Raw genomic sequence first — 17,517 nt, 5'->3', positions numbered from 1 at the left:
TTATTTTTAAGCGATTTATAACCCCTGTTTCATTATTGATTAATAATATAAGTTGTTCGTTTCTCCACATAGATGTACATAATCACCATGATTGTAAAACCATGTTAAATGTTTGTCTAGTAAGTTTATTTGCTTGCTATTTACATTTGCTTAATCTTGTTATGTTGTGTTTTCATTTTTATACATTGTTATCGTGTTTCTGCATTTTGATTATCCGTTTCGTTGTTGGGTTTTAAACTTGTTTATGAGACCGAAGGTTTGATATCTCTTTGGTATATGTTTGGATTGCTAAGGTAATTGTATGAATCCACCGTAGGATCCCCAACAAAAGAGCATCATTTTCTGTTCTATGAGGTAATGGAGCAAGACCCGAATAACGTTGTTACCAAATTAATTGGAATTAAAAGAGCAAATGTTATAAGTAAACTAGTTAATTTCGGGTTTCGATTGATAATTGTTACACCACAACCACATAACGATGTAAGAACATCAAACACCATGCTTTCTAAGCTCAATATTAGAATTCAAATAAGGATGCATTATATCTATACAAAACAATGTGAAAGGGTCTCAAACATAAATCAAACTGAGAAACATAGCAAGCAAATCAAAAGAATGAACTCATCGGGTAGTCCTGAAAAAAACTACACCAGCAAAGAATCAAAAGAATAGATATGGTAAAAAAGGGTACCATTTATTTTTGAAAGACTTGAATGTCTAAAAGAGATCAACTTTCTTCTTAACCTGATCTTGCTTCCATCTTGGTAACTGATAGAATGCCTCTTTTGACATCTTAAATATTTCCTCAAATTCTTCCGGGGAGAGATACATCTGAAACATCATACCCAACAACAAATATCGGATCATCATTTAAATAATACTTTTCTTAAATCATATCTACAACCAAGATTACCTCTCTCTTCTTGTAATCAATCCCAATAACAGGGTTTGTTGATTTTGCTATGAGTCGTTCATAACTATATGTACTTTGAATGTCTTCACCACCATTTTCATTCTCATTTGTTGTTTCTTTATTTGAAGGTTCCTCTTCATTGGTCTCTGCATTCGGCTCAGATGTCTCATCTGCAACCTCATTATTGCCAAAAACATCAGAGGCTTCTTCACCCTTCACTGGAGTTACATTTTCACTCCTCACTGGAGTTACATTTTCACTCCTCACTGGAGTTACATTCCCACTCCTGAATGGAGCTGTATAGAAGCATGGATTCTTTGTCACCATTATATTTTATAGGAGAATGTTAATATAATAATGTATATATGAATATGATTAGTGATTGATTACCTTGGTCAAAATTAACAGGTGAGGTAGAGGAAGAGACAGGGGCAGAGGCAGATTCTAATGATGAAAATTTTTTGTGCCTATGAGGAGGGGAATGGTGGTCCGATGCTGGTCCCTTCTTTTCAGCGGTGAGGACGTTGGATAAGGCGGCTATTGCCGCCGCTCTCTGGGACCCACGAGCTAGCATTCTTGGAGGTGGTCCATGTTGAGGAGTTTTAGGAGCAGTAGTTGATTTTGAAAAAGCAGAGGTTAAAGCTGCCATGGCTGATGCTCTTTGGGTGGCCCCACTAAGTTTATTTCCCGGGGGCTTAACATCTTGGCTCTGTTGTAATAAAATAATATGATAGGGGCCACTTAAAAAAAAAAAAAAACTTTTTATACAAGAAATACCTCTGCTACACAGCCTGAGCCGAAGAGTTGCACAGCCTTCTTGTGGAATGCATTTCCGTGAGCCTGGTTCCATTGAGAAAGAGAAAAATGAGATACAAATTAATTATTAATTATTAATTATTAATACATATGTATACATACAGTAGTTTTTGCAGGATCCCATGAGAAATATGTTGTGAAGAAGCAAGGTTCGTTTCCCTCTGTTACTCTGTATAATATGACAGATGGGGACAAGGAATCCATAGATGCAGCCAGCTCTACATATTTCTGAAATCAACTTATTAAAAAAACATACCAACCAATACAACGTATAATTTTGCATTTGTATAATTATTATTATTATGATATGTACCTCGCCAGTTTCAAAAGCGTTTTGTTTTTCCGTTGACTGTGCTAAATGACCAACCCAAACGATGACCTCAGCATGTGTATCTAATATCAAGACATCCTCTGGAAACAAGTCATCTTGTTCAAAGCTGTGAACTTCTTCAATCTCTAACTTTCCTATAATAGAGGAAAATAAGATGATAAAAACAGTTGGTGGATATAATCAGCAAAAATGGACATGTGAAAGATAGATGATGGTTTATGGTTTTGAAACCTTTATTGCTTATTACTTCAAACAAGTGAGGTTCACGGATGATTTCCTGTGTTACTTTGCTACTTGAGTAGCTTTGTTTTCCACCAAGTGCAAGCCAGAAAGCTAAGCTTTCTTTTCCTTCTCTAGAGAATTTTACAGGCACTCCAGACTAAAGACATAAGAAGAAAAAAAAGGAGTTGAATTAACTATCAAGGATTGGAAAGGGGTATAAAAGTAAATAAAGATGTAAGATCGATAATTTAAAAAGCATACCTTCAAAAGTTCAACAACTTTTGCTGCTAATTGCTGCTGTTCTGGTGTACTCTGGTTTCCATACCAGGTAGAAACCGTTGTGCTGGATTGTAGGATAAAGCAGCTATATGAATTTAAAGATGTTGCAACCTGAATGAGATTATGTATGCACATTGTCAAGTCTTAGTTGAATTAAATCCCTTCAACAATCACATGATACACAAAAATAATAGAAAGTGGATCATATTCCTAGAGCATACCCTCTCTACTTGTTGAGCTTTATTATTATGAACTGAAGTTCCTGATATTTCAATCAGTGCAGCAGTATCTGGACTGTAGGTCTCATCATGCAGTCCTTTCTCTGCAATGTAGTTTTTATAACCAGAGCTCAATCCACCCTAGTAAAAGTAAAACCAAATATTTACCATTGTTAACAGCCTTCTTCTAGAGCTATATCTTTTACAACTACTACAAGTGGAAGAGAGTACCTTGAGAACAACCATAGGCTGAAAGATAGCAACAAATTGTGGTGCTTCTTTTCCTTGATGCATTCGACCCTACGATAAGATACTAATATTTCAAAACTAAATTTATATATAATCAGCAGCGCAACAAGTAAAAAAAGCTATTATATTTATGGTACCTGAACAGGTTTGCATTTCATAGAGTTGAACATTGAAGTAGTTTGTTGAACAGCCGTTTTTTGGTCCTCCTGAGATCAGACAACATAACAAGTCTTCATCCCAAATACACAATTAAAGATTTTTTTTTCTTAAAAAAAAAAAAGAAAAGAAATAATATGGTTTTAGTTTACCTGGATGCTATCCTTCCCAATCCAACAGCACAGGTAGTGATCTTCTTTCTTTTCATCAGAATGGTAGGAGTAAAGACAAATATAGCAATCTCCACTGTAAAATTTGCCAATATCCTCCTTGGGTAATTCCGTCTTTTCTTCACCATCAATACGCCATACCTAAAGAGCCCACAATTATTTTATCTTTCTACATTAAATCTAAATGTAGCAACAAGTTTATGATCTGAAACCTCAATTTTTCCATTTTCTCCAAGCAAAGGTGGAACATCCTCCTCTACAGGAGCCGTTTTTGTCTGACCTTTGACAAAAGCACCTTGTTGCTTCAGCAGAGCTAGTAATTAGAACAAGAGTAGAACTTAGGGTAAGTTTTAGAAAAAGTCAAAAATAGCCCTAGAAAACTCAAACAGCCATGTCCCATGTAACAAAAATATATATAAGATATAGAAATAATCTACCTGCTACTTTTCCTCTAGTTTCCTCAGGAGCAGAAGCTGCTGAAGCTACTGACCAAGAAGCAAAGTTGGATTTAAATGAACTTGTCTCATGACCTTGACCAATACGGGTTACAGGAGTTGACTTTGGCAGATTTTCTTTGAGAATAAACTCCTACAGATGGTGGTTATATTATATAGGGGAGAATCAATAACAACTAACAGATACACAAGATAAAAGATAAAAGATAGTAAAAGGTATAAGAGGGAGGAACCTCAGCAGCATGCATGACAGATTTTTTATCTGGCAATGGTGTTGTTCGACCAACCCAAATGAATAAATCGGTGCCACAGTATAAAAGATAACATCTGTCATTATGTAATGATGATTTTGAAAGTTCGCCTTCTATTTCCTGAAATTGACCTCTAACAATGCTGCATTCAAAATAGTTGGAACAGTTTCAAGATTCATAGATTAATTTAATGTACCCTAATTGACCAAAAGGGTAACTAGTCCGTGTTACATGTTACGATTAAACATTACAACTGAAAGAGTGGAATTATACCAGTAAAGTTTGGGGGGAGTTTTTTCTGGAATTATATCATCATCACTTGATACTTTCTTGCCGCCTATAGGAGCAAATCCACCAAAGAGGGCCCAAAATTCAGCTGATGGCCCCTCTGATTGTAGCTTTCCCTCATCTGCAACATATTAAGAGAATGAAAAACAGAATATAATAATAATAAGTTAACAAGAATAATGATGGATGGATAATTGAATGTATACATTCTGTCAATTGATAGATCATCCAATCATAAATATTGAAAAAAAGGTAATGAACAAGGAAGGGATAGAACTTGGCTAACAAGTGCCCTACCAACAATTGCAACATTGCAGTTTCCCTCATGATATCTTTCCTTCATATTCTGAACAACATCTAATGCTTTGAACCTTTCTTGAACATTCGTGTTGGCCCCATTGAACATAAAGATTTTATCTTTAGTGTCCAATATGAATATTTCATCATGATTCAGGGTGGAGCGCGTAAAAGGGACCTGAATAAAGAGCAGAAAGATGTTTCAAAAGATGAATAAACAATTGATCTAAAATATGTTTGAATTATATATGCACCTGTTTCAATCTGACAACTCGTTTTCCTTTACATGTGTACAACCGTGGTTCAGGCTTTTCTTTTTCTTCTTTTTCTTCTTTTTCTTCTCCATCTTCTTCTTCTTCTTCTTTTTCTTTTTCTTCTTCTTCTTCGGGTGTTTTGACTTCAGATCCAAAACCTCCCTCAGGTGGAATTAAACATGGTTTAAAGTATGACAAAAACCTATTAGATTCATGACCTTGAAGTTCTCGATACTCTACTGCACGATTGCCAAGAACTGAATCAAGCTCAACAGCTTTTACAGCTGCTGCTCCAGCTTCATCCTAATTTACATCATGAATTTGACTATTTGTTACAGATATACACACAAGAAATTTACAAAAAAACGTAGAATGAAATACCTGATTAGCATCTTTTCCCAACCAGAAATGTATATTGTAAGTGTATGCACCTGCCTTTCCAGCAGTCTGCAAATAAACAAATTGTTGAAATAGAATTATACCACTTGAGATAAAAAGACAGGAGAAAAAAGATAAATTTTTGGAGGTTATAAGCACCTTCAAGATAATGTATGAATCACCAGAGGAGAATCTACCATGGTCAGAATTTGGTAAAAGTACTGGTTGTGAGTTCTCAATTTTCCATATTTCAATCCCTCTACAAGGAATTAAGGAAAAAAAATCTACACAACTGTTTACAATGGAGGTAAAGTAACAATATCCATATGTGAACAATTTTATATATTATAAAATTTAGAAATTCAATAAGGATACACTTTCTGACCAACTCCCTGAAATGCAGGCTCCAGAACTCTGATAGACATGGTGCAGAAATCCTGTGTTATAACTTGTTTCAACGAGGATAGAGAAGAAGATCATCCAAGGTTTCAAGTCCCTGCGATTTCAATCAGTAAGTCAGTTGTATGTGTAGGAGTCGGTTTTCCTGAAAAGAGAGCTCATTGACAAGTTTTCTATATTTATCACCTTTAGCATATTCAACCAATGATCAAAAATCTTAATAAGAGCCAATGTTGTGATAAGATCAAAACAAGCAGCATCATCTAACATACATATATGCAAAACAAGCAATCTCCTAACTTTTTGGAAAAAGATGATCAAATTCAAATCGAAATCTGGGAATTGCATCAAAATATTTGACGACATATAAACAAGTGACACAATCAATCGATGAGAAGGAAACGTACCTGGGTAACACCCAAATAATTTCTCACGCCAAAACGATCACAATGTGCTGAGTTTTGAAAGAGGAAACATTAGGGTAAAGTAGATAATTGATGGAAAAAGAGAGAGAAAGAGGAATGGGGGTACTCAAAGAGCTCAATAATTGGTGTTTACAGGTTGTTTTCAAATCTTTTCCAGACGGGGTTTCTTCTATGATCTTGATATATGAATGAAAATTCAAAGTTGTAGTTGAAAAGGAGATTATAGGAAGGTGAGCATGAACGAGGCATGCAGGCCCGTAGAGAAGGAAAAAATCAAAAAAGGCGAAGTTCTTTGCAGAGATCCGGTGACAAGGGCACCTGCGAACGCTTCCTTTTCGTTTCGATTTTCCCTTTTTCTGTCCCCATTATTTCTTTCTTTAATTTTTTGTCCTTGAAAGTTGAAAGTGCATTTGGCAATTGGCAATTGGCAATTCTTTTCTTGGCGTCAAATTCAAAATAGAAGTTGGGAGTTGGGACACAACCGTAGGGTTGTAGCTGGGACCAGGATAGCTTTGAGTTCGTCTCCGGTTCACAAAGTTAGGTTTCGTCCGGTTTTTTTTCTTACTTTTGTTTAAATGGAAATAAGCTAAATATATTATAAATTTGACATAATTACAAATAATATTAACAAGGAAATTAAGTAACTAACTTTTATAAATGTTATAAATGAGTAACTAACCGTTATAAATAAGTAATTTATTAATAATAATAAACTTTTATAAATTTTGGAAAAATGATCATTTTCTTTAGAATAGAGCATTATAGAGAAATATTCTTTATTTAAGAGTATTTGATGGTAGGCAAAGTTTGGATTTTGGAATCTAACATAGTCAATTTTAGAGTACACGGTAGTTAAAACTGTACATGCAGATATGACATTTCGGGAACACAAAAATTAGGTTTTACTTTGCTATATAACACGTGATATTCCATTTAATTATTCACTTACAGCCAAAATCCATAATTCTCTATTATAACTGTTAGACAACGACCGCGAAGAAAACTTTACAAACTTGCATGTTTACATGCACAACCTTCAGCGGACGAACCATCATAGTTACACGAACATCAAAACTAATGTCATGAATCGTTTCCAACTCTGTTTTGTGGCTATTGGATGTGTGGTAAAATGACTTTGCTCCAAATTTTAATTGTATAGTTAAAATGTATAATCTTTTTACAACTTATTGTTTTATTTTCCTACAAAAAATACAGCTTCATACATTCATAGATTGTTTGTTGTTTGCCATATTTACAGGTAATGTCCCTTTAAGAGGAGACTACCTACACAATGTTCATAGTGATTGTTATAAACAGAAACATCCAGATCTTGCCTATAGCATTCTTTCTTGGTGTGGCAAATAATGTCGACTCTTATACGATGTTCCTCGTGAGGTTGAAGGAAGCTTTCATGGATGCTAAGGAAATATCAGTCATAACCAATATAGACGATGCCATAACTTCAACCCTAGGTCAGGTATTCCCTAATTCTTATAACGACTATTGTTGTATGAGTGTGGCATTGTATGTGCATACAAGAGATGGTCAAAACATAACATTTGAACCTTTCTTCTGGCATACATGCAAATCATATACTATGTCTGTTTTTCAAGAAACATTTTGTTAGTTATCCCTTATTGCATGTGAGGCGCTTACCAACATAGTTCATGTGAAATGAAAAATACTCTATTTCCCAACATCTGTTGGAATGTACTCAACGTTGATATTCCATAATTCCTTCTGGTGTTATTAGTTAATAAACACAATGTAATGATAATTAACGCTTATTGAGGTAATATGTGACTACATTCAATGGATTTTTATTCAACGTAGTCACGGGAGGTAAAATGATATATAAATACTAAATTATTATTTAGTTGTAAAATTAACATAAATTATAATGTTTATTTTTCAGGGAGATTGACTAACGTACTCACCCCGTATGTCGAGATGGTGCTTCGGAGGAGGATGCACAAGTTTGTTCAGTGGCTGTCAACAAATATCACGGCCGACATTTTTCAAGTTTTTGATTTTAGAAAAACTTGTGTTGTATATCTAAACAACTACACATGTTTATCTAGGAAATGGTGCAGTCTTAGCATATCATGTGGTCATGCTATTACAGCATCACGTTATTCAAACATTACAGATTTTTCCATATAGTTCAGATATATTATTAGACTGATGTATTTTTATGTACTTACCAGACGCAAATATGCATCTTGTTCCCTTTCCATCTGAACTGGAAATACCATACCCATTGATGGTTGTTTTAATCCTTGTGTAACCGAATATTTATTTTTAATAGCAATTAATTATGTTTGTTAAACGTCTTCACATTTGATGTTATGTCTTTAAACTTACTCTTAACTTCTTCTATTCGATGCTCTCTACAAGATAACTTATAGTGAAACATATTTTTGAAGCGGGCCCAAAGTGATCCATACATCAAATATGGGAGATCGGTGACAACAATATCATCACCAATGATTATCCAAGACCGAACGAGCGTGCTCACTAATTCTGAAAGTCCATGACATGGGTTAATTTGTTGCTATTCTGAAGTTGTATAAGTAACTTTAATGTCACTCTTAACTATAATGGGTCATGAACACTAAATGTCACGCAATCCAATGCACACATTCCATACTGATATTCCGGATTGACATTTCGGATGTTAACGGAGTCATACAACAACAGTGCACACAAACTCAGACATATATTCCTAATACACACATTACTTTGTTAAAACATCACACTATTAATATGCATCTACCATCCATCGTAAAAGAAGTACATTAGCAAAATAATAACTTGAGAATGAGTTCATCTGAATTTCATGATTGACATTATTGTGACAACCGAGACAAAAGCGTCACTGATCGCCGTTAGAAATCAACGTAGACAATAAAGTGTAATATGACAATAATGTAGTATTCCAGTATTGTGTGTGTATATATATATAGGTTCTATATATATATATATATATATATATATATATATATATATATATTCGATTTCGTCCTAACCAAACGCGATTATTACGACGAATAGGCTCAAAAATAAGTTCGTGAAAAATCATGTCGTCTTATGAGCAGGTTAACATATTCAGAATGTACGCCTCAACGTGATTCCAAAATATAAATTTCATAAAAATCCGACCTATCATGGAGGAGATATAGTTTTTACTATATATTGGAATCAATCGCACATAAAAAGTTAAAACGTCGAAAATTACGAAGAGAACGGTTGACTTCTAGCAAAAGTCACCAAAAAGAAAAACATAGTACTTCTCAAAGTAGGAATTTTGAGACCGAGAATGTCGAAAACAAAACCCGTATGAGAGTTATAATTTTTACAAAATCATCAAAGGTAGAAAATATATGCTAAAAATGAAAGTTGGAATTAGTCAAAACTACCAAAAGGAAAGTTGTACACGTTGATACCTACACATGGATATAAGAATCGTCGAAAATGGAGCTCATACGCAGGAGTCATGGAATTTAGAAATTTGAATTCTCATCGCACACGAACCACTGCGCGTCACATGCAGCAGGATACAAGTGACATGATGCAATGTAGGCACACGCACCACTGCGCTTCACATGCAGCACGCATTTATGACGTCCATATCTGTCAGGATACGAGTGACATGGTGCAATGTAGGGACGACATGTGGCAGCTCCCTGATGGAGCCACACGCATGGGACGCGCGGCGCGATGCATGATTCTTACTCTCAAACATTCTATAAATAGAAAGATTCGGCATACCTAATCTGTACACTTTCCAAAACTCTCTTTCTCGAAATCTGAGCTTTTCGTGCTTCCCGAGCGGTCCTCAAGTTTCCAACGATCCAACACTCCGCTACGGTCGTGTTTTGACATTTCAATTTTGTGTTTCCTCCATCTCTTCATCGTCATACATGATAGTCATATTGTTTATGTCGCCACCACTAGTTTTATGTTTTTCCCTTTGTGTTGTTTCTTTCAAAATACTTTGCATTGTGAAACGAACTTCTGGAGATATTTTAGTACAAGGTGTTATGTCACCAATAACATCGGCAAGATGCTTCTTAGTTTTGCTTGTACGGCCACCACAAAATTTTTTGTGACAAAAATTACATATATAACTCTTGTTTCCTTTATCTTCCTCACTATAGTTATATGTTCTCATGTTTTATCGTCTTTGTTCTTACATTTGATTGAACGAGATTGTGTTTCCATTGGTTGTTTGTCTCTAGATTTCATCTTGAATTGTATTATAAAATCATAAAAAAATTTCAAAATTAGAATAACAAAACATAAGGTGATCATAACAGAAAAATTACAATCCAATATAACAAAAACTAAAACTAACACTAAAATTAACAAACCAAACAAAATTTTGAAGTTCCATATATATAAAATAAACTTAAATAGTGGGGTAAGGTTTCCTTCAACCCTCAGACCGGCTGACATTTTGATTTTTGGATAGGTCGGAGGGAAACACGCATGTGTCGATCTTACAGGGGTATCCCCTCTCGTGGGCCTGAGGACTGGGGGTTTCACAGCGGGATATGCTGCTTTAAAAGCAGCCACAAGCAAAGTCACCAAACATGAGAGATCGTACATGAAAAATCAACACGTGTTCATACCATTTGAATTTGATATGTTTGGTTTCCTCGCATCGGATGCGGTAGAGCTTCTTAAAAGAGTACAACGAATCATGCATAGCAATGTTATATCTCCTAGATCTTCGGATGTAGTCTTTAAAAGAATTAGTTTTACCATTCAAAAAGGCTTAGCGGCACAGCTTGTTGCCCGTTTGTCATCTCACTCATTGTACGATGACAATGGCCAAAATTAATTGAAATAATATATTGTGGAAGTAAACAATATAGGACTTATGTAATGATTTTGTCAATAGACTTAATTAAAAAATCATGTACGGATCGTAGGTTGTAATGTATTAAAAAAGAGAGACGTGATTATAGAATACTATGTATTATCATGGAGATAACGAGACATAAGAAATCGACCTACAATGTGTTACATTCAATCGAAATTGTAATGGGCTATAGTTTAGCCCAAAAATTAGTCAGGTCCTCAATTCATCGGTTTAAACAATATTTGACCAATTCATTACAACCAATTCAACTTGAAAATATCAAAAACCAGCCGGTTCTTTCCGGCATAGAAGCATAAAACCAGTCAGTACACCGGTTCTTAAAACCTTGCAAGAAAGATGTCAAATCTAATAACTATAGTTGAAACAATAAATCCTTTTATTATGATTATGATTTACAACCTCCCTTAATAAACCAATTTTAACCCCCCCCCCCCCCCCCCCCCCCCCCCCAAAAAAAAAAAAATAATAATAATAATAATAATAATAATATAATAAAATAAAAAAAGAAAATCTTTAAAAAAGAGGCAACCGATGGGCCTTCAGCCTTCGGAACCAAACCACTGGTGCAAACGTATGATACATGGCCCCATCAAAACTCACACAACCAAGATATTTTTTAAAAATAATTTGAATTACTTAAAGTACATTTTACTATTTTAGTAGCTATAAACTTTATTGTATAATTGTATACTGGTACCATTTTCTTTATTATAATTGATCAAGTTATTTTTATAAAAAATTGACTGACTTAATTAGATGAGTAGACATGTCACAGACATCTAACTAAACAGATTGGTTTGGAGAATTTTAATCTAAATCATTTATGATTTATGAATTTTTAATATGAAATAAATATTATTTTAATATGAAATAAATATAATATGAGTTGTTACTTTACTTTCTCGCTTGTCATCCACACTCCCTAAAATCCACGTCCTCCTCGTATTGATTTTGAAAATCCCAAACAACCAATCAAAACCCACCAAATATCATCATCATACCCCCTTCTCAGATAGACCCTGATTTCATTTCTACCCCATTTTCTCTCTCACACACTAAAAAAACACACATACTCTCTAAACGAAGCTCAACCTCATGCACCACGTACCTTTCCCTACGTGTCTTCTTCCAAAACCATTAACCCGGCAAGTATGCAACTCCGATTTTTTCACTTCACTCGAATATATAATTCAGAAATCTCAAGAAAAACAGAGAGAAGGGCACGGAGACAACAAGAAACCGTCTGCCATTGTTGTTATCGAGCTTCATAAGCTCAACATACAGAGCTAAGTTCACACACACTAAACTCAACCCTTCTTTATTTATCCCTTTTTATTTTTTCTTTTTCTTCAATTTACAGAGCGGTTTGCTGTATATAAATGGCATCATCTTTGATTTCAACACCATTTACATTACCCACAACCAAAGCCGATCAATTATCTTCAATCTCTCAAAAACACTACTTTCTCCACTCGTTTCTACCAAAAAAATCTTCACCGCATTTACCCAATTCGAGAACACCACACAGTTTGGGTGTGAAATGTGCTGTTGTCGGGAACGGCCTTTTCACCCAAACGACACAGGAAGTTCGTCGGATCGTACCTGAAAACAAGCAAGGCCTCCCGACAGTTAAAATCGTGTATGTGGTGTTGGAAGCCCAGTACCAGTCGTCACTTTCAGCTGCAGTCAGGACTCTGAACAGCAGCAACAAGTTTGCTTCGTATGAGGTGGTGGGGTACCTGGTGGAAGAGCTTAGAGACGAAAATAACTACAAGAGCTTCTGTTTAGACCTTGAAGATGCAAACATCTTCATCGGGTCGTTGATTTTTGTGGAGGAATTGGCGTTGAAAGTGAAGGATGCGGTGGAGAAACAGAGGGACAGGATGGATGCGGTGCTGGTGTTCCCTTCGATGCCGGAGGTTATGAGGCTGAACAAATTGGGATCGTTCAGTATGTCTCAACTGGGGCAATCAAAAAGCCCGTTCTTCCAGCTTTTCAAGAACAAGAAGAAGTCATCGGCCGGGTTTTCTGATCAGATGTTGAAGCTGGTGAGGACGTTGCCAAAGGTGTTGAAGTATCTGCCGAGTGATAAAGCTCAGGACGCGAGGCTTTATATCCTGAGTCTGCAGTTTTGGCTTGGTGGGTCCCCTGATAATTTGGTGAATTTTGTGAAGATGATTTCAGGGTCTTACGTTCCGGCATTGAAAGGGATGAAGATTGGGTATTCGGATCCGGTAATGTTCTTGGACAGCGGAATCTGGCATCCATTGGCTCCATGTATGTATGAAGATGTGAAGGAGTATTTGAATTGGTATGATACAAGAAGGGATACAAATGAGAAGCTAAAGAACCCGAATGCTCCTGTGGTTGGATTGGTTTTGCAAAGGAGTCATATCGTGACAGGAGACGACAGCCATTATGTGGCTGTCATCATGGAACTGGAAGCGAAAGGTGCAAAGGTGATTCCTCTTTTCGCGGGTGGGCTTGACTTCTCGGGTCCCATCGAGAAGTATCTGATTGACCCGATCACAAAAAAGCCGTTTGTGAACTCGGTGGTGTCGCTGACTGGGTTTGCATTGGTGGGAGGGCCCGCAAAGCAAGATCATCCAAGGGCAATCGAGGTGCTGATGAAGCTGGATGTGCCGTACATTGTGGCGTTGCCTCTTGTGTTCCAGACGACTGAGGAATGGCTGAACAGCACTTTGGGTCTTCACCCGATTCAGGTGGCTTTGCAGGTTGCGCTTCCAGAACTTGATGGAGGAATGGAGCCGATTGTTTTCTCAGGACGAGACCCAAGAACCGGTAAATCCCATGCCCTTCACAAGAGGGTGGAGCAGCTCTGCACCAGAGCAGTCAGATGGGCAGAACTGAAGAGGAAAACAAAGGTACTTACTTTTTCTCTCTCTCACATCACATATGCCTTATGCTGCTTTTTTTTTTTTTTTTTAAAAAGTAAGCAGAGAAATGAGGAAAAACTATGAATGAATTCAAGTGAATTTTGAATATATTTTGATGTAAAACTTGAATGCAGACTGAGAAGAGGGTGGCGATCACGGTGTTCAGCTTCCCACCAGACAAAGGCAATGTGGGATCTGCTGCATACCTGAATGTGTTTGCGTCCATTTTCTCGGTGCTTCAAGACCTGAAAAAAGATGGTTACAATGTGGAAGGCCTTCCAGAGACTTCTCAAGAGTTGATTGAAGAGATTCTTCATGACAAAGAGGCTCAGTTCAGCAGTCCAAATCTGAATGTTGCATACAAAATGGGAGTGAGAGAGTATCAGCAGTTGACTCCTTATGCCACTGCCTTGGAAGAGAACTGGGGAAAGCCTCCAGGGAACTTGAACTCTGATGGGGAGAATCTCTTGGTTTATGGGAAAGCATACGGAAACATATTCATCGGGGTCCAGCCCACTTTTGGGTACGAGGGTGATCCCATGAGGCTGCTTTTCTCAAAATCAGCAAGCCCACATCACGGATTTGCAGCTTATTACACTTATGTTGAGAAGATCTTCAAAGCTGATGCTGTTCTTCATTTTGGAACCCACGGATCCTTAGAGTTCATGCCTGGGAAACAGGTCGGGATGAGTGATGCTTGTTTTCCCGACAGTCTTATAGGGAACATCCCGAATGTCTACTATTATGCAGCTAACAATCCTTCAGAAGCCACCATTGCCAAGAGAAGAAGCTATGCCAACACCATAAGCTACCTGACTCCACCTGCTGAGAATGCTGGTCTTTACAAGGGTCTGAAGCAGCTGAGTGAGTTGATTGCATCGTATCAGTCTCTCAAAGACACGGGTCGTGGTCAGCAGATCGTGAGCTCCATCATCAGTACAGCCAAGCAATGCAATCTTGACAAAGATGTTGATCTTCCTGAAGAAGGTGTGGAGATTTCAAGCAAGGAACGCGATCTTGTTGTTGGAAAGGTGTACTCCAAGATCATGGAGATCGAGTCGAGACTGTTGCCATGTGGGCTTCATGTGATCGGTGAGCCTCCGACAGCCATGGAGGCTGTTGCCACTCTGGTCAACATTGCCGCCTTGGACCGACCGGAAGAAGGGATCTCCTCTCTTCCATCGATACTGGCGGAGACGGTTGGCAGAGAGATAGAAGATATTTACAGAAGCAGTGATAAAGGAATCTTGAAAGATGTGGAGTTGTTGAAGCAGATCACAGAGGTGTCACGTGGGGCTGTTGATGCTTTTGTGCAGCGGAGCACCAACAGCAAGGGTCAGGTGGTTGATGTGTCTGGTAAATTAAGTACATTCCTTGGGTTTGGTCTGAATGAGCCTTGGATTCAGTTTTTGTCTGAAACCAAATTCTACAGAGCCGACAGGGACAAGCTCAGGGTTTTGTTCCAGTTTTTGGGAGATTGTTTGAAACTCATTGTGGCTGACAACGAATTAGGCAGCTTGAAACAGGCTTTGGAAGGGAGGTATGTGGAGCCGGGTCCAGGAGGCGACCCGATTCGGAACCCGAAAGTTTTACCCACGGGAAAGAACATCCATGCGTTGGACCCACAAGCAATCCCGACAACAGCAGCCATGCAGAGTGCAATGGTGGTGGTGGACAGGCTGCTGGAGAGGCAGAAGGCGGACAACGGAGGAAAGTATCCGGAGACGGTTGCATTGGTGTTGTGGGGAACAGACAACATCAAGACTTACGGGGAGTCTCTTGGTCAGGTGCTATGGATGATCGGTTGTAGACCCGTTGCAGACTCACTGGGACGAGTCAATCGGGTTGAGCCAGTGAGCCTTGAAGAGCTCGGAAGGCCAAGAATCGATGTTGTTGTCAACTGCTCGGGAGTCTTCAGGGATCTGTTCATCAACCAGGTAACAAATCGATTTCTTTCAAATGCTTTTTTTCAATTTTCCAGGTTTTTCTCTGACAGTATTTGTTGTTACAGATGAACCTGCTGGACAGGGCGGTGAAGATGGTGGCTGAGCTGGATGAGCCGCTGGACCAAAACTATGTACGGAAACACGCACTGGAACAGGCGGAGGCTCTTGGGGTGGATGTGAGAGAAGCTGCGACTCGTATCTTCTCAAATGCATCCGGATCCTACTCATCAAATGTAAATCTTGCAGTTGAGAACTCATCATGGAATGATGAGAAGCAGCTTCAAGACATGTATTTGAGCAGAAAGTCGTTTGCATTTGACAGCGACACTCCTGGTGCTGGAATGGAAGAGAAACGAAAAGTGTTTGAGATGGCATTGAGTACGGCCGAAGCAACATTCCAAAACCTGGACTCATCTGAGATATCTCTGACAGATGTCAGTCATTACTTTGACTCCGACCCCACCAACCTTGTTGGGAGCCTACGGAAGGACGGGAAGAAACCAAACGCGTACATTGCAGACACCACCACGGCTAACGCTCAGGTGCGGACCCTCTCAGAGACGGTCCGTTTGGACGCAAGGACAAAGCTGTTGAACCCGAAATGGTACGAAGGGATGCTGTCGAGTGGTTATGAGGGTGTTCGTGAGATTGAGAAGCGGCTCACCAACACGGTGGGGTGGAGTGCGACTTCTGGGCAGGTGGATAACTGGGTGTATGAAGAGGCTAACACCACCTTCATTCAAGATGAGGAGATGTTGAACAGGCTCATGAACACAAACCCTAACTCCTTCAGGAAGTTGGTGCAGACCTTCTTGGAGGCCAATGGGAGAGGCTACTGGGACACTACGGAGGATAATATTGAGAAGCTAAAGCAGTTGTACTCAGAGGTCGAAGATAAGATTGAGGGCGTTGATCGGTAATTTATAGTTATGTCATATTTATAACCTTGTCATCTGTTTCCTTTTCCCCAAAACTGTAAACATTTTGATCGTTCATGGGGACTACTCTCATTGTATTCTATAGTTTCAAGATTCTGATTCACCAAAATTTAATGTAAATTTTAGTAGTTTATTATGAATTCATCAAATGTAGGGAATGATTTACTTGCAAGAAAATTACCTTTAAGTTAGCAAACAACGACTCCCGGCTATTAAGGAACTCTAGAGAACAGGTTTCACATGGACATTTCCTCGAACAGCTTGTGTGCATTCTTGCCGCATTTGCTCATGGTGTACCGATAAACCTGGCCATTCCAGCCAAACAGCGAATGGTCCTCTCCCCCCTCTCTTAGAGCTTCCAATGGCGAACAACCTCATGTTGTGATACTGGCAATGACTGCTTTATGGTTGTTCACAATAGGGAGTAATGAGGAAGCAAAATGGAACTTGGAAATTCTTTAGCTTTACTTGCGGGTAATCTTTACATGAACAAGATCGATGCAAGTAGGCCTAATATATAAACGAAAGCTTACTGATAAAATATTTCCAGGTAAAAAGGTTTCTCTTGAACATTTCCTCGAAACGTGAGCATGCACTACCAACGAACCGTTATCAATGGCTAGTTTGATAAGAATCGACTATTAGCAGGATGACTAGGATCTGTGATATTAGTTACTTGGATTTGTTTTAACAGTGTCGGGGTCTCAAACAAATCAGTAAACAGTACAAATTAGGCTTTTTAGTTGG

General features: G+C 38.0%; 2 protein-coding genes across 3 annotated transcripts; one reads left to right on the top strand and one right to left on the bottom strand.

Moving 5' to 3' along the window:
- Window positions 1–473: 473 nt before the first annotated feature.
- LOC145073286 (villin-3-like) lies at window positions 474–6,538 on the bottom strand. 2 transcript variants are annotated; one of them, XM_079019835.1, is made up of 23 exons: window positions 6,084–6,538; window positions 5,653–5,773; window positions 5,437–5,536; window positions 5,281–5,346; window positions 4,900–5,202; window positions 4,646–4,823; window positions 4,334–4,469; window positions 4,043–4,202; window positions 3,792–3,942; window positions 3,567–3,667; window positions 3,337–3,495; window positions 3,166–3,234; window positions 3,011–3,079; window positions 2,783–2,920; window positions 2,544–2,672; window positions 2,292–2,439; window positions 2,043–2,194; window positions 1,832–1,957; window positions 1,691–1,753; window positions 1,304–1,622; window positions 914–1,209; window positions 745–831; window positions 474–644 (listed from the first exon to the last, which is right to left on the bottom strand). In XM_079019835.1, the coding sequence occupies exons 2-23, from the start codon at window positions 5,700–5,702 to the stop codon at window positions 582–584; spliced, it is 3,063 nt and encodes a 1,020-aa protein (XP_078875961.1). In that variant the 5' UTR covers window positions 5,703–5,773; window positions 6,084–6,538; the 3' UTR covers window positions 474–581. The 2 variants fall into 2 exon arrangements, with proteins under 2 accessions (XP_078875961.1, XP_078875962.1); XM_079019836.1 differs by having other exon boundaries at window positions 474–634.
- Window positions 6,539–12,227: 5,689 nt separating this feature from the next.
- Window positions 12,228–16,910, top strand: LOC145073814 (magnesium-chelatase subunit ChlH, chloroplastic). The gene is made up of 3 exons (XM_079020304.1): window positions 12,228–13,874; window positions 14,021–15,823; window positions 15,898–16,910. Exons 1-3 carry the CDS (start codon window positions 12,369–12,371, stop codon window positions 16,750–16,752), a joined length of 4,164 nt encoding a protein of 1,387 aa, XP_078876430.1. The 5' UTR covers window positions 12,228–12,368; the 3' UTR covers window positions 16,753–16,910.
- The last annotated feature ends 607 nt before the right edge of the window (window positions 16,911–17,517 follow it).

Source organism: Lactuca serriola, chromosome 9 (assembly GCF_051521515.1).
Source record: "Lactuca serriola cultivar US96UC23 chromosome 9, Lser_US96UC23_V15, whole genome shotgun sequence".
Classification (NCBI taxonomy): domain Eukaryota; kingdom Viridiplantae; phylum Streptophyta; class Magnoliopsida; order Asterales; family Asteraceae; genus Lactuca; species Lactuca serriola.
The sequence above is the reverse complement of the archived record's forward strand: the minus strand, read 5'-3'. Positions and strand labels throughout refer to the sequence as shown.